This window comes from Manis pentadactyla, chromosome 10 (assembly GCF_030020395.1).
Source record: "Manis pentadactyla isolate mManPen7 chromosome 10, mManPen7.hap1, whole genome shotgun sequence".
In the NCBI taxonomy this organism is placed as follows: Eukaryota; Metazoa; Chordata; class Mammalia; order Pholidota; family Manidae; genus Manis; species Manis pentadactyla.
In genome coordinates, this window is record NC_080028.1 from 70,232,594 (window position 1) to 70,258,408 (window position 25,815).

Consider the following 25,815-nt stretch of genomic DNA (forward strand, 5'->3'; position numbering starts at 1 on the left):
ATTAGGCACATACAACCTTCCCCACAATCCTATGAGGAAGTACAACAGACATGACTTGCTTGCCCACTGCCTGCCCTGGGGACCTGGTGAAGCTGTTGGTCGTGACCTTCTGCTTACTCCTAGCTACAACATACCCAGTGAAGAGTTTTCCTAAAATGTCATGTAACAACATCAGGAGAAAGAGTCTCTTTTCTTAGGTTTCTGTACAAGGCTTAGAGATATCACAGGCCATATTTGCTGCTGTGTGCAGAGATTCCACTTAAGACACTAACACAGAGGACACAGAGCCATAAAGAGGGCAAAGAGTGCTTACACCCCCAGAGCACCTGGGCCCAGTAACACCTGCAGAAAGGGACCAGTTACAGTAACACAAAGTCCCCTGTTGACCCAAGCTAATTTGGTTTCGGTTTCTGTGACTAAAGTATATCAATATCAGTTAAGATTATTATGCTCCAGTTTATCCAAGAGAAATGAGATTTGAGAAGTGACTAAATGGCAGAGCCAGGACCAGAGTCCCTGTGCTACTTCCCCAAGTAAGGATTCGATTCATCCTTCCATGCCTCATGATTAGAGACAGTAACCAGGACATGCCGCACAGCATCCCACTTAATGTCACCTCAAATCAGGGGCCCCATGCCACACACCTCCTCTTCAATTTTAACAGATGCAGAACCAGAGGCTTAGGAGGGTGAAGGGGCTGATCCCAGTCACATGACCAACATGTTCTTGGTGGCGCACCAGCACTCCTGAACAGCAGTTGGGACCAGAGGGCCCAGTGAGATGGAGGGAAAGCCTTGAGTGGCACTCTAACACAGTCAGTGGGCTAACCTCAGGACAATGCCCTCACACACTGGAAGTCTCTTCATGGCCCTGGTACACTGACTGTTCAGGGAGCAATTTTACTGAGGCACAGAGGAAACAGCTTGCTGTAATCCCCCCAATATCCAATCATGGAACCCTGGTTAGTCAGAATTCAGGATTATAACAGAAGGATAACGAGTCACAACCCAGCTCAAATAACAAAAGGAATTAAGTGGCTCATGGAACTACAAAGATCAGAAGAACATCAGCTTCAGGAAAGACTGGATCCAGGAGTTCAAATGATGTCATTAGGACATGTTGGCTTCTCTCTCCCTGTATATATCCACTGCACTGTCACCATTTGGAGTCAGGATCCTCCCACTTAGTACCAAAAATAGCCGCCAACAGCTCCTGACAAATCTCCTCTCAAGAATGCTAGGATTGGCTTGTATCGGATCAGCTTGATCACATGCATTCTGTGGCCTAATCATGGTGGGAAAAGGTAGGAACAAACTGAGTGCCCAGGCCTGGACCCTGTGCCCTGCTCTGGAGCCCAGCTGGGGCAGTAGTAGGATCAGTCCCACCAAACCACATGACAGAATGGGGAGGACATGCCCTTCGAGGAAGACTGGGTAGTGTCTGCCCCAGGAGGAAAGAGAACCTGCTGGGCATGGCCAGCAACCTCTAAAAGGGTCCCCAACAATCTTGCCTCTTGCTGTTAACAACCATGTACAAACTATCCCACACTGAACCAAGGTTGATTAATGTTAAAAGAGAATACAGCAGATTAAAGATGGTGGCATGAGAGATGGGACAGAGGCTTCCTCCTAAAACCACATATAATATGAAAATATAATTAATACAACTAATCCTGAGAGAGCAACAGGAAAGAGGGCTGCGCCAGACTGCATAAATCTGGAGAAAACAATAGACCTCACAGAACAGGGTAACATACCAAAGCTGTGGCCTGGCGGGACCCAAGCCCTTCCCCCACCCCAGGTCATCGGCGGGAGGAAGAGAAACTGAGCAGGGTGGGAGTAGAGGCCTGGGACTGCTGAATACCTAACTCCAGAGATCTGCTCCAGGAGCTCAAACCTACATTTCATGGTGCTTTCATGATACTCTCGTGATTACGGGGTTGGAAAGCTAAGATAGCCAGAATTCCTGGAGAGACTGAGATTCCAGCCTCTTGTGGAAAGCAGGGATCCATATCTGGCTGCTCTGGGACAAAAGCTTATACCTGTGTGCTCGGCCCACTGGTTCAGGCAGTGGAGACAGGCATAGAAGCTGGGAAGCAGGAAACAGCTTTTTCCTCCCCCCAGGCACCAATTCGACTCCCCTGCGACCCGCAACATTGCTTCAGGGGCTGAGCAGCTCCAGAGTAGAGCTTCTGGACACTAGAGGGTGCCATACACAAATATGAAGCACCAAAGGAACCTGGTCCAGAGTAAAATTAATATAACCCCTGAGAAAGATGACATGGACCTCATGACTCTTCCTGAGAGGGAGTTCAAAATAAAAATCATTAAAATGCTAATGGAGGTACGGAAAGATATTCAAGAACTCAGGAATGAATTCCAGTTGGAAATCCAATTGTTGAAGAGCACAATGGAGGGTATTAAAAACACATTAGAAACGGTGGAGGAGACAATAAATGGAATAGAAACCAGAGAAGAGGAATACAAAGAAGCTGAGGCACAGAGAGAAAAAAGGATCTCTAACAATGAAAGACTATTGAGAGAACTGTGTGACCAATCCAAACTGAACAATATTCACATTATAGGGGTAACAGAAGAAGAAGAGAGACAGAAAGGGATAGAAAGTGTCTTTGAGGAGGTAATTGCTGAAAACTTCCCCAATCTGAGAAGGAGATAGTATCTCAGGCCATGGGGATCCACAGCTCTCCCAACACAAGGGACCCAAGGAAGACAACACCAAGACATATAGTAATTAAAATAGCAAAGATCAAAGATTAGGACAGACTGTTAAAAGCAGCTAGAGAGAGAAATAAGATCACATACAAAGGAAAGCCCATCAGGCTACCATCAGACTTGTCATCAGAAACCTTACAGGCCATAAGGCAGTGGCATGATGCATTTAATGCAATGAAGCAGAAGGACCTGGAACAAAGATTACATTATCCAGCAAGATTATCATTTAAATTTAAAGGAGGGATCAAACAATTTTCAGATAAGCAAAAGCTGGGAGAATTAACCTCCCACAAACCATCTCTACTGTCTATTTTGGAGGGACTTCTATAGATGGAAGTGTTCCTAAGGCATAATAGCTGTCACCAGAGGAAATAAAACCACAGTAAAGAAAGTACAACAGCTAATTACAAAGCAAATGTAAAATTAAATTAACTATCCCCAAAGTCAATCAAGGGACAGAAAAACAGTACAAAATATGATACCTAATATATAAAGAATGGAGGAGGAAGGAAAAGGAGGAGAAAAAGAAAAGAACCCTAAGATTGTGTTTGTAATACCATATTAAGTGAGTTAAGTTGGACTCTTAGATACTAAGGAAGTTAACCTAGAAGGCTTGGTAACCACGAATCTAAAGTCCGCAATGGCAATAAGTACATACCTATCGACAATCACCCTAAATGTAAATGGGCTGAGTGCACCAATCAAAAGACATAGAGTGACTGAATGAATAAAAAAACAAGACCCATCTATATGCTGCCTACAAGAGACTCACTTAAAACCCAAAGACACACACAGACTAAAAGTGAAGGGATAGAAAAAGATATTTCATGCAACTAATAGAGAGAAAAAAGCTGGAGCTGCAGTAATTGGATCAGACAAAATAGACTTCAAAACAAAGAAAGTCACAAGAGACAAAGAAGGATGTTACATAATGATGAAGGGGTCAATCCAACAAGAAGATATAACCATTATAAATATCTATGCTCCCAACACAGGAGCACCTACATATGTGGAACAAATACTAACAGAATTAAAAGGGGAAATAGAATGCAATGCATTCATTCTAGGAGACTTCAACACTCCACTCACTCTGAAGGACAGATCAACCAGACAGAAGATAAGTAAGGAGACAGAGGCACTGAAAAACACAATAGAACAGATGGACCTAACAGACATCCACAGAACTCTACACCCAAAAGCAGCAGAATACACAATCTTCTCAAGTGCAAATGGAACATTTTCAAGAATAGATCATATGCTAGGCCACAAAAAGAGCCTCAGTAAATTCAAAAATATTGAAATTGCACCAACCAGTTTCTCAGAACACAAAGGTATGAAACTAGAAATTAATGATGCAAAGAAAATGAAAAATCCCATAAACACATGGAGGCTTCACAACATGCTCCTAAATAACAAATGGATCAATGACCAAATAAAAACAGATCAAGCAATATATGAAGACAAATGACAACAATAATTCAACACCGCAAAATCTGTGGGATGCAGTGAAGGCTGTGCTAAGAGGAAAGTATATTGCAATATAGGCCTACCTCAGGAAAGAAGAACAATGCCATATAAACTCACAATTAGTGAAACTAGAACAATGCCATATAAAACTCACAATTAGTGAAACTAGAAAAAGAAGAACAAATGAGGCCGAAAGTCAGCAGAAGGAGGGACATAATAAAGATTAGAGCAGAAATAAATAAAACCAAGAAAAACAAAACAATATAGAAATAATCAATGAAAGCAAGAGCTGGTTCTTTGAGAAAATAAACAAAAAAGACAAATACCTAGACAGACTTATCAAGAAAAAAAGAGAGTCTACACACATAAACAGAATCAGAAATGAGAAGGGAAAAATCACTACGGACACCACAGAAATACAAAGAATCATTAGAGGATACTATGAAAAATTATATGCTAACAAACTGGATAACCTAGAAGAAATGGACAACTTTCCAGAAAAATACAACCTTCCAAGGCTGACCAATGAAGAAACAGAAAATCTGAACAGACCAACTACCAGCAAGGAAATTGAACTGGTAATCAACAAACTACCTAAGAGAAAACCCGTGGACCAGATGGCTTCACCACTGAATTTTATCAAACATTTAGTAAAGACCTAATACCCATTCTCCTTAACGTTTTCCAAAGAGTAGAAGAAGAGGGAACACTTTCAAACTCATTCTATGAGGCAGCATCACTCTAATACTAAAACCAGGCAAAGACACCACAAAAAAAGAAAATTACAGACCAATATCCTTGATGAACATAGATGCAAAAATACCCAACAAAAAATTAGCAAACCGGAGGATCACTGGAAGATGGCGGCATGAGTAGTTCAGCAGAAATCTCCTCCCCAAAACATATATATATATGAAAATACAATAAATACAACTATTCCTAAAAGAGACACCAGTGGATGCAGTACAACAGCCAGGATACATCTACATTTGCGAGAACTCAGCATCACACGAAGGGGGTAAGATACAAGCCACGGCCAGGCGGGACCCGAATACTCCCCAACCCCAAAACCCGGCGGTAAGAAAGGAGTCAGAGCGGGGAGGGAGTGAAAGCCCAGGACTGCTAAACAACCAGCTTTAGAAATCTGCACCCGGAACGGAGACACAAGGTGCATGGGGTGCTGGATATTAGAGAAACGGAAAAGCAAAACCTGGGGGCAGATCCCTGCAACCGGAGCCCCTGAGACAAAAGAAAGCAAGTGCTTTCTGCAAGTCTTAAAGAGACAGGGACCCCATAGCTGGACGAAGCTGTCCCGGCACCTGGGAGTAACGGAGAAACTTAGGCGCCCTAAAGGGAGGCAGTGCAGCTCTGAAGCCCCTCACAGGACTAGGCAGCCTGCCAGCCGTTCCTCCAACTGGCGCGGACCCCAACACACAGGGCCAGTAGCAGTAGAGTTGGAGCACGTGCCCGGGGCAGAAGCGCTGAAGGAACCGAGAGCAGATCTGTGTGCCACAGGGCTAGCCCGCAGCAGCGTGACCAAACAGCCTGGGCACAGCTCACACCCACCGGCAGCAGTGAAGCCAGAGCCCGGTAGAAGCCTGCGCAGAAAAGTCCCTCGCGCACCATCAGCAGAGCCAGAGGAAGCAGGCATGCTCCCAGGAGCCGACTAGAATCCCAGCCCAATGCACAGCTGCCCAGGCCAGACCCAAAGGCAGCTGCTGCCACACAGCTGCTTGGCAGGGTCGCCGTTAGCACGGAGGAGCGCACCTGGCGTGCCTGCCACCCCCTGCAGGGCTCCGTGCTGCTTTGACGGACACCCTGCCTACAGCAGCTTAGGGGATTAACCCGGTGGCTACTCCAGGAGTGCAGGTAGCCATCACAGGAAGCGAAGAAGGGCAAGGCATCCAGCAAGCAGGAAGGGACTTTCTTCTTCCAGCTGCCACAACCTCAATGTGCCTACAGCCACTGCAATCACCATGAAAAGGCAAAAAATCTGGTCCAGACCAAGATAGTTACACCTGAGAAAGGATCTGCAGAGGCAGACCTAACCAGTCTTCCTGAAAAAGAATTCAAAATAAAAATCATAAACATGCTGACAGAGATGCAGAGAAATATGCAAGAGCTAAGGGATGAAGTCCGGAGGGAGATCACAGATGTCTGGAGGGAGATTACAGAAGTGAAACAAACTCTGGAAGGATTTATAAGCAGAATGGATAAGATGCAAGAGGCCATTGATGGAATAGAAACCAGAGAACAGGAACGCATAGAAGCTGACGCAGAGAGAGATAAAAGGATCTACAGGAATGAAACAATATTAAGAGAACTGTGTGACCAATCCAAAAGGAACAATATCCACATTATAGGGGTACCAGGGGAAGAAGAGAGAGAAAAAGGGATAGAAAGTGTCTTTGAAGAAATAATTGCTGAGAACTTCCCCAAACTGGGGGAGGAAATAGTTGCTCAGTCTATGGAGGCACACAGAACTCCCGAGAGACGGGACCAAAGAGATCAACACGAAGACACATAATAATTAAAATGGCAAAGATCAATGACAAGGACAGAGTATTAAAGGCAGCCAGAGAGAGAAAAAAGGTTACCTACAAAGGAAAACCCATCAGGCTATCATCAGACTTCTCAACAGAAACCTTACAGGCCAGAAGAGAATGGCATGATATATTTAATGCAATGAAACAGAAGGGCCTTGAACCAAGGATACTGTATCTATCACGATTATCATTTAAATATGAAGGAGGGATTAAACAATTCCCACACAAGCAAAAGTTGAGGGAATTTGTCTCCCACAAACCACCTCTACAGGGTATCTTAGAGGGACTGCTCTAGATGGGAGCACTCCTAAAAAGCGCACAGAACAAAACACCCAACATACGAAGAATTGAGGAGGAGGAAAAAGAAGGGAAAGAAATAATCATCAGACTGTATTTATAACAGCTCAATAAGCGAGTGAGGTCAGACAGTAAGGTAGTAAACAAGCTAACCTTGAACCTTTGGTAACCACAAATCTAATGCCTGCAATGGCAATAAGTACACATCTTTCAATAATCACCCTAAATGTAAATGGACTGAATGCACAATCAAAAGACACAGAGTAATAGAATGAATAAAAAATGCAAGACCCATTTATATGCTGCTTACAAGAGACTCACCTCAAACCCAAAGACATGCACAGATTAAAAGTCAAGGGTTGGAAAAAGATATTTCATGCAAACAACAGAGAGAAAAAAGCAGGTGTTACAATACTAGTATCAGACAAAATAGACCTCAAAGAAAGTAACAAGAGATAAAGAAGGACATTACATAATGATAAAGGGCTCAGTCCAACAAAAGGATATAACCATTATAAACATATATGCACCCAATACAGGAGCACCAATATATGTGAAACAAATACTAACAGAATTAAAGGAGGAAATAGAATGCAATGCATTCATTTTGGGAGACCTTAACACACCACTCACTCAAAAGGACAGATCCACCAGACAGAAAATAAGTTAAGGACACAGAGGCACTGAACAACATGCTAGAACAGATGGACCTAATAGACATCTATAGAACTCTACATCCAAAAGCAACAGGATACACATTCTTCTCAAGTGCACATGAAACATTCTCCAGAATAGACCACATACTAGGCCACAAAAAGAATCTCAGTAAATGCCAAAAGACTGAAATCCTACCAGCCAACTTTTTAGACCACAAAGCTTTAAAACTAGAAATAAATTGTACAAAGAAAGCAAAAAGGCTCACAAACACATGGAGGCTTAACAACATGCTCCTAAATAGTCAATGGATCAATGACCAAATTAAAATGGAGATACAGCAATATATGGAAACAAATGACAACAATAACAAAAAGCCCCAATTTCTGTGGGACGCAGCAAAAGCAGTCTTAAGAAGAAAGTATATAGCAATCCAGGCATATTTAAAGAAGGAAGAACAAACCCAAATGAATAGTCTAATGTCACAGTTATCAAAATTGGAAAAAAGAAGAACAAATGAGGCCTAAGGTCAGCAGAAGGAGGGACATAATAAAGATCAGAGAAGAAATAAATAAAATTGAGAAGAATAAAACAATAGCAAAAATCAATGAAACCAAGAGCTGGTTCTTTGAGAAAATAAACAAAATAGATAAGCCTCAAGCCAGACTTATTAAGAGGAAAAGAGAGTCAACACAAATCAACAGTATCAGAAACGAGAAAGGAAAAATCACGACGGACCCCACAGAAATACAAAGAATTATTAGAGAATACTATGAAAACCTATATGCTAACAAACTGGAAAACCTAGGAGAAATGGACAACTTCTTAGGAAAATACAACCTTCCAAGACTGACCCAGAAAGAAACAGAAAATCTAAACAGACCAATTACCAGCAATGAAATTGAATAGGTAATTAAAAAACTACCCAAGAACAAAACCCCCAGGCCAGATGGATTTACCTCAGAATTTTATCAAACATACAAAGAAGACGTAACACCCATTCTCCTTAAAGTTTTCCAAAAAATAGAAGAGGAGGGAATACTCCCAAACTCATTCTATGAAGCCAACATCATCTTAATACCAAAACCAGGCAAAGACCCCACCAAAAAAGAAAACTACAGACCAATATCCCTGATGAATGTAGATGCAAAAATACTCAACAAAATATTAGCAAACCGAATTCAAAAATACATCAAGAGGATCATACACCATGACCAAGTGGGATTCATCCCAGGGATGCAAGGATGGTACAACATTCGAAAATCCATCAACATCATGCACCACATCAACAAAAAGAAGGACAAAAACCACATGATCATCTCTATAGATGCTGAAAAAGCATTCGAAAAAATTCAACATCCATTCATGATAAAAACTCTCAACAAAATGGGCATAGAGGGCAAGTACCTCAACATAATAAAGGCCATATATGATAAACCCACAGCTAACATCATACTGAACAGTGAGAGGCTGAAAGCTTTTCCTCTGAGATCGGGATCCTCTGAGATCGGGAACAAGACAGGGATGCCCACTCTCCCCACTGTTATTCAACATGGTACTGGAGGTCCTAGCCATGGCAATCAGACAAAATAAAGAAATACAAGGAATCCAGATTGGTAAAGAAGAAGTCAAATTGTCACTATTTGCAGATGACATGATATTGTACATAAAAAACCCTAAAGACTCTACTGCAAAACTACTAGAACTAATATTGGAATTCAGCAAAGTTGCAGGATACAAAATTAACACACAGAAATCTGTAGATTTCCTATACAGAAATCTGTAGCTGTATAGGAAATTAATATAGAACTAATTTCCATATTAGTTTTAACAATGAACTAATAGAAAGAGAAATCAGGAAAACAATTCCATTCACAATAGCATCAAAAAGAATAAAATACCTAGGAATAAACCTAACCAAGGAAGTGAAAGACCTATACCCTGAAAACTACAAGACACTCTTAAAAGAAATTAAAGAGGTCACTAACAAATGGAAACTCATCCCATGCTCCTGGCTAGGAAGAATTAATATCATCAAAATGGCCATCCCGCCCAAAGCAATATACAGATTCAATGCAATCCCTATCAAATTACCAACAGCATTCTTCAATGAAGTGGAACAAATAGTTCAAAAATTCATATGGAACCGTCAAAGACTCCGAATAGCCAATGCAATCCTGAGAAGGAAGAATAACGTGGGGGGGATCTCGCTCCCCAACTTCAAGCTCTACTATAAAGCCAAGGTAATCAAGACAATTTGGTACTGACACAAGAACAGAGCCACAGACCAGTGGAACAGAATAGACACTCCAGACATTAACCCAAACATATATGGCCAATTAATATTTGATAAAGGAGCCATGGATATACAATGGGGAAATGACAGTCTCTTCAACAGATGGTGCTGGCAAAACTGGACAGCTACATGTAAGAGAATGAAACTGGATTACTGTCTAACCCCATACACAAAAGTAAACTCCAAATGGATCAAAGACCTGAATGTAGGTCATGAAACCATAAAACTCTTAGAAAAAAACATAGGCAAAAACCTCTTAGACATAAACATGAGTGACATCTTCATAAACATATCTCCCCGGGCAAGGGAAACAAAAGCAAAAATGAACAAGTGGGACTATATCAAGCTAAAGAGCTTCTGTACAGCAAAGGACACCATCAATAGAACAAAAAGGTATCCTACACTATGGGAGAACATATTCATAAATGACAGATCCGATAAAGGATTGACATCCAAAATATATAAAGAGCTCACATGCCTCAACAAACTAAAAGCAAATAATCCAATTAAAAAATGGGCAGAGGAGCTGAATAGACAGTTCTCTAAAGAAGAAATCCAGATGGCCAACAGGCACATGAAAAGATGCTCCACATCACTAATCATCAGAGAAATGCAAATTAAAACCACAATGAGATATCACCTCACACCAGTAAGGATCGCCATCATTCAAAAGACAAACAACAACAAATGCTGGCAAGGTTGCAGAAAAAGGGGAACCCTCCTACACTGCTGGTGGGAATGTAAACTAGTTCAACCATTGTGGAAAGCAGTACGGAGGTTCCTCAGAATGCTCAAAATAGAAATACCATTTGACCCAGGATTTCCACTTCTAGGAATTTACCCTAAGAATGCAGCACTCCAGTTTGAAAAAAGACAGATGCACCCCTATGTTTACCGCTGCACTGTTTACAATAGCCAAGATATGGAAGCAACCTAAATGTCCATCAGTAGATGAATGGATAAAGAAGACATGGTACATATACACAATGGAATATTATGCAGCCATAAGAAAAAAACAGATCCTACCATTCGCAACAACATGGATGGAGCTAGAGGGTATTATGCTCAGTGAAATAAGCCAAGCAGAGAAGGACAAGTACCAAATGATTTCACTCATATGTGGAGTATAAGAACAAAGGAAAGCTGAAGGAACAAAACTGCAGCAGAATCACAGAACCCAAGAATGGACTAATAGTTACCAAAGGGAAAGGGACTGGGGAAGATGGGTGGGAAGGGAGGGATAAGGGCGGGGAAAAAGAAAGAGGGCATTATGATTAGCATGTATAGTGCATGGGGGGCACGGGGAGGGCTGTGCAACACAGAGAAGACAAATAGTGATTTTACAGCATCTTTCTACACAGATGGACAGTGACTGTGAAGGGGTATGTGGGGGGGACTTGGTGAAGGGGAGAACCTAGTAAACATAATGTTCTTTCTGTAATTGTAGATTAATGATACCAAAATAAAAAATAAAAAAAATATTAGCAAACCGAGTTCAAAAATACATAAAAAAGATCATCCATCATGATCAAGTAGGATTTATCCCAGGGATGCAAGAATGGTACTACATTAGAAAATCCATGAACATCATTCATCACATCAACAAAAAGAAGGACAAAAACTACATGAACATCTCCATAGATGCTGAAGAAGCATTTGACAAAATTGAACATCCATTCATGATAACAACTCTCAACAAATTGGGTATAGAGGGCAAGTACCTCAACATAATAAAGGCCATATATGACAGACCCACAGCCAACATCATACTTAACAGGAAGAAGCTGAAAGCTTTTCCTTTAAGATCAGGAAAAAGACAAGGATGCCCACTTTCCCCACTTCTATTCAACATAGCACTGGAGGTCCTAGCCATGGCAATCAGACAACACAAAGAAATAAAAGGCATCCAGACTGGCAAGGAAGAAGTCAAACTGTCCTAAAGAATCCACTCGAAAACTGCTAGAACTAGTATCTGAATTCAGCGAAGTTGCAGGATACAAAACTAATATGGAGAGATCTGTGGCATTCCTATACACTAACAATGAACTAGCAGAGACAAATCAGGAAAAAAATTGCATAAACAGTTGCATCAAAAAGAATAAAATACCTAGGAATAAACCTAACCAAGGAAGTTAAAGACCTACACTCTGAAAACTACAGGACACTCTTCAGAGAAATTAAAGAAGATAGCAATAAATGGAAATTCACCCCATGCTCATGGATAGGAAGAATTAATATTGTCAAAATGGCCATCCTGCCTAAAGCAATCTATAGATTCAATGCAATTCCCATCAAAATACCAACAGCATTCTTCAACAATAGAGCAAATGGTTCTAAAATTCATATGGAACCACAAAAGACCTCGAATAGCCAAAGCAATCCTGAGAAGGAAGAATAAAGCTGGGGGCATTATGCTCACCAACTTCAAGCTCTACTACAAAGCCACAGTAATCAAGACAATTTGGTACTGGCACAAAAAAAGACCCATAGACTAATGGAACAGACTAGAGAGCCCTGATATAAACCCAACCATATATGGTCAATTAATATACAATAAATGAGCCATGGATATACAATGGGGAAAAGACAGCCTCTTCAACAGCTGGTGTTGGCAAAACTGGACAGCTACATGCGAGAGAATGAAACTGGATTATTGTTTAACCCCATTCACAAAAGTAAAGTTGAAATGTATTAAAGACTTGAATGTAAGTCATGAAACCATAAAACTCTCAGAAGACAACATAGGCAAACATCTCCTGAATATAAGCATGAACAACTTCTTCCTGAACACATCTCCTCGAGAAAGGGAAACAAAAGCAAAAATGAACTCATGGGACAATATCAAACTAGAAAGGTTTTGTATGGCAAAGGGCATCATCAACAGAACAAAAAGGCATCCGACAGTATGGGAGAATATATTTGTAAATGACATATCCGACAGGGGTTAACATCCAAAATATATAAAGAACTTACAAGTCCCAACAGCCAAAAGGCAAATAACCCAATTAACAAATGGACAGAGGATATGAAGAGACAGTTCTCCAAGGAAGAAATTTAGATGGCCAACAGACACATGAGAAGATGCTCCACATCACTAATCATCAGGGAAATGCAAATTAAAACCACAATGAGGTATCACCTCACACCAGTAAGGATGGCCAGCATCAAAAAGACTAAGAACAACAAAATGCTGGTGAGGATGCGGAGAAAAGGCGACTTCCTACAGTGCGGGTAGAATGTAAGCTAGTTCAACCATTGTGGAAAGCAATATGGAGGTTCCTCAAAAACTCAAAATTGAAATACCATTTGACCAAGGAATCCCACTCCTTGGAATTTACACAAAGAATACAACTTCTCAGATTCAAAAAGACATATGCACCCCTATGTTTATCACAGCACTTTTTATAATAGCCAAGATATGGAAGCAACCTAAATGTCCATCTGTAGATGAATGGATAAAGATGTGGTACATATATACGATGGAATACTCTTCCGCCATAAGAAAGAAACAAATTCTACCATTTGCAAAAACATGGATGGAGCTGGAGGACTTTATGCTCAGTGAAATAAGCCAGGCGGAGAAAGACAAATGCCAAATGATTTCCCTCATTTGTGGAGTATAACAATGAAGCAAAACTGAAGGAACAAAATGGCAGCAGACTCAAAGACTCCAAGAATGAACTAGTGGTTACCAAAGGGGAGGGGTGTGGGAGGGCGGGTGGGGAGGGAGGGAGAAGGGGACTGAGGGGTATTATGTTTAGTACACATGGTGTGGGGCGTCATAGGGAGAACAGTGTATCACAGAGAAGGGACATAGTGGATCTCTGGTAACTTGCTGCACTGATGGACAGTGACTGCATTGGGGTATGGGTGGGGGCTTAATAATATGGGTAAATGTAGTAACCACATTGGTTTTTCATGTGAAACCTTCATAACAATATATATCAATCATACCTTAATAAAAAATTATAAAAATACTGAAGGAACAAAATGGCAGCAGACTCAGAGACTCCAAGAATGAACTAGTGGTTACCAAAGGGGAGGAGTACGGGAGGGCGGGTGGGGAGGGAGGGAGAAGAGGATTGAGGGGTATTATGTTTAGTACACATGGTGTGGGGAATCACGGGGAGAACAGTGTAGCACAGAGAAGGGACATAGTGGATCTGTGACATCTTACTACACTGATGGACAGTGACTGCATTGGGGTATGGGTGGGGACTTGATAATATGGGTAAATGTTGTAACCACATTGTTTTTTCATGTGAAACCTTCATAAGAGTGTATATCAATCATACTTTAATACAAATAAATACATAATTTTAAAAAAAGAGAATACAGCAGAAGTGATCATGTTGTTTTCACTTTCAAGATCAGGTCATAAAAGACAGAGTGGCTTCCCTGTTGGGCGCAGGCTCTTGCCCTTGGATCACACACTCTAGGGAGCCAGCAGCTGTGCTGGGAGGAGCCCTACAGGGAGGCCTTCGTGGCCATGCACTGAAGCCTCCTGCCAACAACCACAGGATGGCCTTGGAAGTGGCTCCTCCAACCCCAGCCAAGCCCCTAGATGACCACAGCTCTGGCCAAACAGCTCGGCTGAGACCTCACACAAACTCTGAGCCAGACCCACCCAGCTGAGCCATTCCTAGATTCCTAACTCACAGGAATTGGTGCTTCCACAATTCATAAATGTTTGCTGTTTTAAACTGCCACATTTGAAGATAATTTGTTACAGAGCAAGCAATAATACAATGAGCAGGAACAGTAAACGTCCCCACAATGACCCCACAGCTCTGTTCCCTAGCTTCCCTCAAAAGTAATTCTCCTCATGTAAATGTGTGTCTCTGTGAACACCTGTCTCATAGCTTGAGTTTCCTAAATTCAACAGGAAATAAGACAATCAGTTACTTATGAAATGAGACCCACCCACCCTGGACGCTACTGATCATAATGCCTTAGTCTCAGCTGGAACAGCTGCCTGGGGCCACGAAAGCAGTGGGCTGGTTATATGATCTTGTTCTTAGTTTAGGCATGAGAGCACGAAAGGGAAGGCACTGATTCTGAGCAAAAAGAAGTGTGTAATAAAATGCTGAATTTATTCAGGGATATTTCAGCTTTACAACTCACACTCAGAGCCAGTAACACACACATTCACACAAACACTCAAAATACTTACAGCAAAAATCATCTCTCCCTTTTGAGCCTGAAATAGCCTAGCACTTAGTTCTTTCTGCACCATTGCCATTAAAATATGACTTTTGATTAGGCAAGGTTTCTTAGTAATATACTAAATAATAATGAGAATGATTGTTAACACTCATTGAGCATTTATGAAGCATATTTATGAAGTAGACATATGGTCTCTCATTTTATCATGCAACAATTCTCTGAGTTAGATAGTTTCCTCATCCTCATTTTATAACTAAGGACACAGAAGTTAAGTAACTTGCTTAAGGTCATACAACTAGCCACCATCAGCAAACCCCGCAGTCCCATGCTGGAATCCTTACCACCACTCCTAGGCTGCCCCACCTGCATCATGAAACTCACCACTGGAACACACGGGAACCTGAGAACAGGGCAGTCCCAGTGTACACACACAGGCTGTGCCTTTAGCCTGTGCCCCTTCACTGCCCCACCTGCCTGTGCCCCACAGTGACAGCACCACCACCTCCCAGGCAACAGGGAGCCATGTGGGGCCACCACCTGACAGCACTGACAGCTGTTCCTTCTGCAGCCAGAAGCCAGAAGCAAGTTTTGACAGTTGGCAAGAGTGAACTCTGTCCGGAGCATGTCAGCAGCTGAATTTCTCACAACTAACATGTCCAGCTGCTCCATTTGCCTTCTTCCTGTACTCCTTCGGAAGCATTTGCCTGTATTATTGATGTTCCTTCTGTCAGAAAATTGCAAGCATTAGGCACCTTAAGTTCTTAGCTACCTGTTGTTTAAATGAGGAGAGTTCAGATTATAAGGTTGTGTGGTTAAGAAATTTTTTTCTATTCCATTCATGGGCTAAAATTTTCCCAGGAATTATCATACACTAAAAATACACTTACTGTAAAATAAGTTACAAGAGCTTATGTCCACAGCCTTCTGTACTTTCACATACATTCCTCCCCACAAAGTCCTCTCAAGTGGATCCCATTATCTCCATCACATAAATGAGGAAATGCGGGCTGGCCGAAGTTCAGCAATTCACCCAGAAACACACAATCTGTAAGCAATGGAGCAGGGACTCAAGGCTAAGCTGACTCCTAACACGATCCAAAAACAACAGGGACAAGCCTATCTGTCTTCCATGAGACAGAACCAGAACCTCTAAAGACCACAGTCTCTATTGCTCTCACCACAGAACCCTAGTACAGCCAGGCAAAACGATGGTCTAGCTGAGAAAATGCCACATTAAGCACCCGTTACTGTTTCCTCATAGTCATTTAATTGTCCCTGATGCTCTTGAAATGTCTTTTTAAAATGTGAAGAAAGGCGAGAAGTTCAAATAAAAATTATGAACTCAGGGTACCAACTTTTGATTACCTATACCGAGCAACTACATTAGTGTTGCCTGTCACCTGACAGCATGAGGGCGGTAAATGGGCTGCTGTAAATCCACTTCACTCTGGACTCCCCTGCACACCCACAAGACGTATCTATCACCAGGTTTCTCACTTTAAAGTAGCTTAAAGGAACAACCAATAAACTGTTTACCTTACCTAAAATGGGAAAAAAGTGGACCTCAAATGTCCAGCCATCAGAAAGGGTATTTTAGTATGTCCATTAACTCAATAAAATGCCACACCCAAGCATATAAAGTGGTTAACATGAAGCTTAAGTGGTGCAGAGAGGCACACTACAAAATAACAGGCTATAGGTTTTCAGTACAGCACATAAAAATGAGTTTGCTGTGAATACATTGAGTGACAGCTGCATGTTTTTATGGGAGTTGGGATTGGGGGACAGGGAGGTTGCTTTATAATTTTCTTTAATAAGATATAAACAAAGTCATAGAAAAAGAAGTAGAATGAGTCAAAAATAGGCTCAAGCATACTTTGAGCTGGGAAAACCCAAATGAAAAATATTCTGCCAGGGCCATGTTTTACCAGTGATATTATCAAAGGCCCAAAAGTTGGATCCAAACCCTGTGGGCACAGCTGTGTAAAGCAGGCCCTCTCACCCGCTGTTCCTGAATGCACGGTGGCTCAGTCTCTGTGGAGGGGAGGCTGATGACCTCTAGCCAAGTGAGGAAAGGAATGCCCTTTGACCCAGCAATTGTACTTCCAGGAATCTTTTCAACAAATAGTCATATAGGAACAGAATGACAAATGCAAAGGTTATTTGCTGTGGCGTTATTACAAGTAGCAAGAGACTGGGAACCTCTCAGTGTCTGGTCAAGGGAATCCTGGCGCACCCAGACAATGAACCATCATGAATCATCAGAAAGACGACACCCCCTATACACCGGTGCAGTCCAATCTCCAAGATGTAAAGTGAGTAATGTGCAAGATACATGATGATTTCACATTAAGGAAGAAAAAGAGAAAGATGGAGGGGAATGAAGTGGGGAAAAAAAGTACACGCATAGGTCTCTGCTTTGTACACACAAAGCATCTCTGGCATCAGTGACATTACTACCTCCAGGGACAAATGGGTGGCTTGGGATTGTGTGGTTTAACCATTTGTACCTTTTGCGTTTTTAATCATGTGTATATATTATTCAATATTTATTCAATGAAATAAGTTAAATTTCAAAGGCACAAATCTTATTTCCATTAATCACTTTTTTTAAATTAAAAAGTATAAGTGAAAGGTGGACTTGGGGACTTACGGCCTCCCCACACCCACTCCTCCGTCCCTCTGCCCTCCCCTACCTTGCCAACGCCTGGACCTTCATGATGTGCCGCTCCTCCTGCTCAGCCACCTTCCTTTTCAAGGTGTCCACCTCCTGCCGGAGTGCAGCTGAGTGCTCCATCTCCCCGTCAAGCAGGCTCCGCAGTGATCTGGAAAAGGGGGACCCATCTCTTCACATGCCGCTAACCAGAGTCCATCGAGCCAGAACACAGGTATTTACCTATCCTCATTCAGTCTGCAGAAACCATAATTCAAGTCTATCTCACTTAGGTTGATTTACAGAGATAGCAAACTCTGCTCAAGAGCCTCAGAGTAATAATTGGGATGAGCCCCAGGGGAACCATCTGCAGCCCAGGCTCTGTTTCCCTGATAGCCTGTGGGCAGCTTAAATCAAGGGAAAGCTGCTAGCTGAGAGAATCCCAGGCAAGCCCCTTTAAGATGTCCCACTCGAAGGTACAGCACATCACACCGAAACCATTCTGTCACAGCCACACTGGATAAGAGACTTAAAAAAGAAAGGATGCCAGGACAGGCCAAAAGAATAATCTGAGCCATAAAATAGAATACAGGCTCCGATTACCTGACAGATGTCTATGATCATTTCCACTTCTACCCACATAACTCACTTCACTCCTGTACCATTGCCATCTCCAGGTTAAACAAGCATATATAATGTTTTATAGAGCTATAGAGTTTGACATTATGGATACATGTTTTATATTTGGAGTTTGCAAACCCTAAAAAGCATGTTCACTTATTTATCTGTCATCCTTGGTCCTAAATAGCAGAGAAGACAGCAGCCCTTCCAGAAATAGCCACATGTTACCACCTAGAAGCAAGGCAAGCAAGGTTCTCCTGACCATTTACTCCACTGGACCTCAAATGGCTATGTCTAGAAAACATGTGCCAACTTTGGCACATCTACATCCTAAATCTAGAGGACACTTGATATGTAACGCCAGAATATAAACAGAAGTGTACGGCCTCCCTAACCCCACTGATCTCTCAATTCTCAAGATGTGTGTTCCTTGTGAGTTTTGAGAAAATTCCCCTCTTGGGGCTTGGTGCCCCCTTAGACAAACATGGCATAAATTTTTTTCTCTGGGAAGGAGAAGTTGACAGACAGTGAGGATTATCCTTCACAAGACCAAGCCTCTGGCTACTGGGCTCATAGCTCCAGCTGCAGCAAGGAGGACCCTGCCATGTCTACAGACCCTTTGCAGAAAGTATGTTTTAGTTGAAAAGTTGTGCTGGCTAAAGGCTTCTTTTTTTCAAATGCTCTCTTGTTTTAGAAATCATGCTTGCTTGCTTTTATATGTTTCCATAAAGGATGAGGGAGAAGCTTATCAAGCTGGTCCCAAAGTAAGGCTTAAAAAGGAAAAAAATGGTTGCACGTCGCCAAGGACACTCAATTCCCACTCTGAGTGAAGTCAGAGAGGGACGTGTACGTGGGCACACCACCCTAGTCTGCAGGAAGACAGCCTAATCTTGTTCACACTTAGCAGACTACAGTAGGCAAATTCCTCTGCTGACCTCCCTGTGGCCAAGATAAGGTCCTGGCAGTGGAGATGCACAGATTCAGGCAGCCAGGGGATAGCAGCACAACTAAACATTTGGGTAGGATGCAGCTCTAGTTTCCACAGGGAATGAGAGACCCCCTCAGTGTCTGCCACTGGGCTTTCAAGGAAGTCAAAAGAACCAAATACCATTTGGTTCTGATTTGAGGAAACTTTTAAGTGTTTCGGTACATGGAACATGGTAGACAGACCCTCAATTAAAAGTTACTCGAAAGACTGCTTTAGGGGGTCTAAGGGTGATAGCTGAAGTGAACGGGGTTTCTTTTTGAGATGAAAAAAATGTTCTAAAATGGACTACGGTGATGGTTGCACAACTCTGAATATACTAAACTCCACTGAATTGTATATTTCAGATGGGCCAATTATATAGCATATGAATATTATCTCAATAAAGGCTGTTTAAAAAAATAATAACTGAAAAAGATTGCTTTACCAAATTCTTAGTTTATTGCACTGCGGTGCCACAATTCTAAGGTTCTCATTCCTTGCTAACAATTGACTCATTATATATATATATATATATATATATACACACACATATATTTATATACATACATTAAAGTGGTAAGTCTCAGGTAAAATATAAGAAATCTCTGGTCCCAATTTTGCCAGTAAAACCAACTTCACCCATCTGTGGTATTCTCTGCCCCAAAGGTAGACGATCAGAGGAGGAGGAGACTATTCCATAAGGTCCATGATACCTGTTCTCTTCTTCCAGCTCATCTTTCCTGTTCATCATGGCCACAATGGCTTGTCGCAGCTCATCTAAGGGAAGAAAGCAGAGTCAAAATTAAATGGCAGATCTTGCCTGTTGCACCATCCCCTCACTGGTCTGAATTATAAACTATGTAGGGCAATCTGTCTAGGCAAGTTCCCTTTTCCTTTTCTAAAATGATTTCTGTACAATTGAAGAGGTCCAATGGGCTCAGATGATCACTCTTATTAGCCACACAGAATGGAAGGACAGAGCAGAATGAGAATAAATGTGGAGGCGTCTCCTCGGTGAATATACTCAACTGCTATGGGAAACACAGGCTTGCAATTTCTAAGTCTTTTTCCAAACCGCGCTACTGGACAACATCAGTTTTGAGCAATGATATAGTCCCATTTATAGCTGTTTAATCAACAGCAGATCAGGCAGCAGATCAAGTGATACCTGGCTCCAAACTGACAGAAATACTCAAGTTTACTAAGAGATCTGGTTTTCCTACACTGACCATTACAGTATACAAGCAACTCTGTAAAGGGGAGGCTGGGGGAGGGTGGGAGAGGCCTTTCCAATGCACAATCCAGAATTACTTATAGGAACTCCTCTTCAGGATACCTTCAATATAGGAAAGCACTCATCAACAGAAAACCACTCCTTTAAATTACATAGGCACCCAAGTTTCCTGTCTATGCCAAACTTAACTACTGTCACTGTCCATCCACATATTAAGACACTGTTTACCTTATCCTCAGATCGCAAGACCAGGAACTTCTGAATTTCTCCTGGAGAGCTAGTTTTTTTTGTTTTTTCCCCCTAATGAACCCTAGTGAACTGAATTTCCCTCTTTGGCTTGGCTGCTAGAAAGCTCACAGCCAAACTTAGGTATTTAGTGAACATATGTGGCCATACAGCAACCACATGTGCCCTAATCCTCTCTCTGATCTTCTGCCCCATTTACCTGTGACTGGCCTCACTTTACTTGTTCTAATACGCTGCTGCAAATCTTTTGAAAAGCAGTCTGGTTTGTAGGTTTCTTCCTTTTAGCTGAATTTGGAACCCTTATACTTACCAAGCTCTTTTCAAAGCCCTTACTGGCACTCTCACCTAATTTATACACACCTAAGAAATGCATGTCACTATCCCATTCTACTGGGGCATAAATAAATTGCAAAGGTCAAAGAGTAAATGGTGAGGGAGAAGACATAGATAAACAGGTGGGTCCCTCTGGCCCCTTATTACACAGGATGTCCAGAGAGAAAGAGGCCTGGCAAAGTCCCTGAGGCAAGAAATGGAATCCCAGGACCACTGTTATTCCCAGGCTGCGACAAAGAGATAAAAGCCCACAGCCCAGGTCTCAGGGAAAGAAGGGAAGGAATGGAATTATGGGGGTTCACCTCCAGCCTCTAGGTCCAACACTGGAGGCCACTCTGTTCAGGTGAGATGGGCCAAAAAGTAGGGTCTCCCTGTCTTTCCTAACCCAGAGCAGCCACAATAGTGTCACCAGGACATGACTACAGTCTTGACCCCGGATTCACATTGCACTTTTGATAGCATGAAACCTGTGGGTATACGGGGAAAAGCTGGGTCTTCTCATGTGGCTGTGGAGGTGTGTCTGAGGTGCCCCTCTCCCATTGTCACCAGGAAGATTAAAAAATGAGTGGGTGAATGCATATTCACTGGGCACCTACAAGGTACACACACTGTGCTAGCACTGTGGGCAACACCAGAGCCTCTGCCTGCACACAGCCTCCTCTCCCAAAGGGAAGATGAGCAAGCAGCCGTACTCCGGGGTGGTGAGAAGTACCAAGACGAAGAGAACAGCGAGTAGAGGCAAGAGATTGAGGGGGAGCAGTGCCATTTTGCATGGGGTGCTCTGGGAAGGCCTGAGGAGGACGTGTGAGCAGAGGCCTGACCAACCAAGAAGGAGAGAGCCGTCCTGCTGTGAAGGGAAAACACAGCACGTGCAAAGGCCCTGAGGGAGGAGCAAGCAAGGTCACAGGAGGAAAGCCAAGGGAAATGAGGAGGCCTGCAGGCAGCCCCAAGGGCAAAATCCAGCAGACGGATTTGCCCAGAATCGGGGAGGTGGAGGAGCTGGGCAGTAAGTCTCAGCATGTAGCCCTCCCCTCTGGAAGCTTTGAATCTTGAGGACTTAATAATTCCAGCACCTACCAGCTAAGTGCTTCACGTACATTGTGTCACTGGAGCCACACAACTCATGGGAAGCTATCTCCCAGTCCCTTTCACAGGCTTGCAGACAGGCTCCAAGAGATTTAATGGAAAGACAGAGCTGAAATTTGAATCCAAGTCTGTCTAATTCCAAACACTGTATTCAATCCTAGGAAACAATGATAACGGCTACCGCTTACATGCATATAAGAAATATTATTTTATCAATGCCTCAGTGACATGAATCCATTCTACAGATGAACAAACATGGAGAGGGTTATTAAGTAAGCCGTACAACCCGCACACTTTAAAGGTCAGGGCTGGCATCACTAATGAGGCCTCTAGCTCCAAGGTGATGCCGCTGTAAAGACACACAGCACCAACAGGAGGCAGGAGGGCCAGGGAAAACACCCATGTCACATGTGTGTCAGGTCCAGAACCAAGGTGCTGGAGCCCGCTGAACATGGGTCTGGGTAACAAGGCCGCATAGGACTGCAGGGGCTCGGTTCCCAGCACATGTGGGAAGACCAGAGCCACACATGTGATCTTTTCAACTCTTCTCAATGTTTGGAAGTTCTCATAACAAGAAAACTTTTTCTTTAAAAAGGCAGAAAAAGCATTTCCAGAAAAGAGACTAATAAAGCTGACAGCAAGCAGGGAGAAGTCAGGACTGAGAAGAGGGAAAGGAGGGTTAGGCCCACGCAGAGGGCCTAAAGAGACAAACGGGCATGCAAAACAGATAAAGCCACAGTGCGCTGCGTACCCGGGCCACGCTCTGCCTGCAGTTACTACGCCCAGAGCTCACGCATTCATTCCTCAGTAAACGTCTATTGAGCACTTATTGGGCACAAGGTACCTTCCCAGGCAGACAGCAAAGCTCCTGACCTACCTAAGGAAGCAATGTCTTTAATGGAGGATTTCTTAATGGGGGACAATACACATTCACATCTGCCTACGGTGAAACAGAGTCTGCATGACTACATTATGAACTTGACCAGGGAACTAGGGACCCGGGAACCAAAGCCTCAGACCAGCGTCCCAGTGTCTGTGAGCCTGTCTTTGGTGCACAAGGGGCAAACAGCACCCAGTTTCCCACTCTCTGGGGCACAGTCAGGTTCAGAGAAGTGATCAGATGGGACAGTGCTATGTCAAGGCACTGCTTCTTATGGACTGCAGCCGGATGCATTAACAATTTAGAATAACTCATCATAATGCTCCAGTTAAATTTTTTTTAACTGAAAACATTGATAAGTCTGTTAAAAAACAAAAACCAAAATAAGCCAGTAACTGATTCCCATGACACCACTGTCATAAAAAAGAAAAAAAAAGTCAAGGTTTCATATATTATTGAAAACAGGATAGTATCTCTTTGGTTCTTATCTTCAAGAAACCCAGTGCAGGTGGTGAGGCTACAGGCTGGAAAATGCGGACACAAACTTGGGAAACTGCACCTTTACTCCAAGGCCTGTTTGAATTCTGAATTTCCTTACAAGGCTTTCTTCCCCATGGAGTTCTCAACTGGCCAAAACTTCTTATGGGGGAAAGGGATGTTCATAATTGCAATATGAGGCCCTAAGAGAGGCAATCTTTTTTTCTTAATTAAAGACTATTTTTCAGAGCAGTTTTAGGTGCACAGCAAAATCAGAAGGTACAAAGACTTTCCATATACCCCCTGTGCCTCCCGCCCTCCAGGCACAGCATCCCCCATTACCAACATTCTGCAGAAGGGACATTTGTTACAACTGATGAACCCATGCTGACCCAACCCAACTCCCCAAGTTAACATCAGGGTTCATTCTCTGTGTTACTCATCATATAAGTTTGGAAAATTGTATAATGACATGAATCCACCATTACTATACTGTAGAGCAATTTTGCTGCCCTAAAAATCCTCTTTGCTCTGCCTATTCCCTCCTCCCTGCCCCCAACCCCTGGTGAAATCTCCTCTTAATCAAAGAAATTACACCATCTTGGCCAGCCTTCTGCCCAGTGATGGCACATCACGCGCATGTCTCATCTACACTAATGAGCTGCTTGCACCAGATCTAGCAGGAGAGCTCAGCAGAGCCCCCGTGCACAGCACAGACACCCCCACTGCTGGAGTGTCAGCACAGGGTGCCCTGGGATGCTTGGGACAGGAGCACCATGCTCAGGGGCTCTGAGCCTCTCCTGGAGGGAGCAGTTCACCACCCCTGAACATAATCCTTAGGCTGAGATGTTTATTTCATGCACTCTCCTGTTGTTACCAACGCCTCTCCTGGACTCAACTACAGAGACAGCAGTCGGCCTGATCCAGCAGCCTCTGACCCAAAGATTTCCTGCAGGGTCTCCTGAGAGACTTTAATTGCATTATTTTGGCCTACCCACAGTTGCTGCATGGATTTCTTGGCCAGAACCCATCTTTTCTCATGTTCACCACCCCACTACCAATCTGATTAAACCAAAGTCATCTGTTCAGACCCGGATGAAAAGGCACCTCACCTTGAAGCCCTCCCTGATTTCCCTACCCCTCAGCAAGCTGCAGAGCGTGCAATAACTTACTGCCTGTTTCCTGCAATTAACTCATGGCTCCTTAAAGGTGCACAGTGAGTCATCTTGGGTCCCCAGAGCTGCCACACACTGGGTGCTCAGTCAAGGCTCAGTCATACAAAATGAAAGACCCAGAAAGACTATTCCTACCTAACTACAATACTACCAAACTAACAGCAAACATAACAGCCACCGCATAGTGAACACTTTCTATGTGCAACCTGTCAGCACAGACAAGCCTTGTTCAATTCTCACAACCACCTGATGAGGGTGCTCAGTAATACAGAGCAAGAAACCATACTGGGACAAGGCCTGAAGGGACCCAAGTCACTGTCCAGACCCTCTCTTAGGCTGAAAAGTGTGGAAATAGTCCTGGGCAGGACCAAGAGCTAGAAAGAAAGAAAGTGCTTTTTAGTAGGGAGCTATGAGGGGCAAGAAGGTGATCAGGTGGGGGTTCCAGTAGCTTCCAGTTCCAGTAGCTTCCATTCCAGTGACAGAAGCAGGATCCATAGAAAGCTGCTATCAATAGGCTCCTTGGCCGATCAGAGTCCTAACACCAGCTAAGCCACTTACTAACCTCAAGCATGCTTCTAACTTTGCAAAGTACAAAATAGGGATACTGCCACGTTCCCTGCAGGATGGTTGAAAGGATCAAGTTCCCAGCCTGGTGTATGCACGGCAACAAAGGCAGGGAAGCGACTCAGGGTCCTGGATTTTAGAGCATAATCTCTAGAGTCAGGACCTGGGTTCAGATCCTGACTCAGCAGCTGGGTATCTCTGAGGCAGATACCCACCCTCTCTGAGCACCAACTCCCTTATCTTAACAGTCGCTAACTCATACAAGTGTTGTAAGGATTCAATTCAGTAAAATGTAAATGAGGCACTTAGAAAAATGCCCAGCACACAGAAAACATTCAACACAGGTTACTGATCACAATAATGAGAACCTTTCCCTTCAGCAGTGGGGGACAGACAGACAGGGACAAGGTAACAGTGACTA

At 43.0% G+C, this 25,815-nt stretch overlaps 1 protein-coding gene across 20 annotated transcripts in view; it reads right to left on the minus strand.

The window, feature by feature from the left end:
* The window catches only part of LOC118928528 (sorting nexin-29), a 599,207-nt gene that overhangs the window by 400,260 nt on the left and 173,132 nt on the right, over positions 1-25,815 (minus strand). For all 20 annotated transcript variants that reach the window (XR_008992099.1, XM_057486934.1, XM_057486922.1 and 17 more), the window contains 2 exons: positions 20,113-20,176; positions 17,855-17,983 (listed from right to left, as the gene is read on the minus strand). Coding sequence is in view for 19 of the 20 variants with exons in the window: in XM_057486934.1 (XP_057342917.1) it covers positions 17,855-17,983; positions 20,113-20,176 (193 nt within the window). In the remaining variant the exon portion in view is untranslated. The remainder of the gene's footprint in view (positions 1-17,854; positions 17,984-20,112; positions 20,177-25,815) is intronic.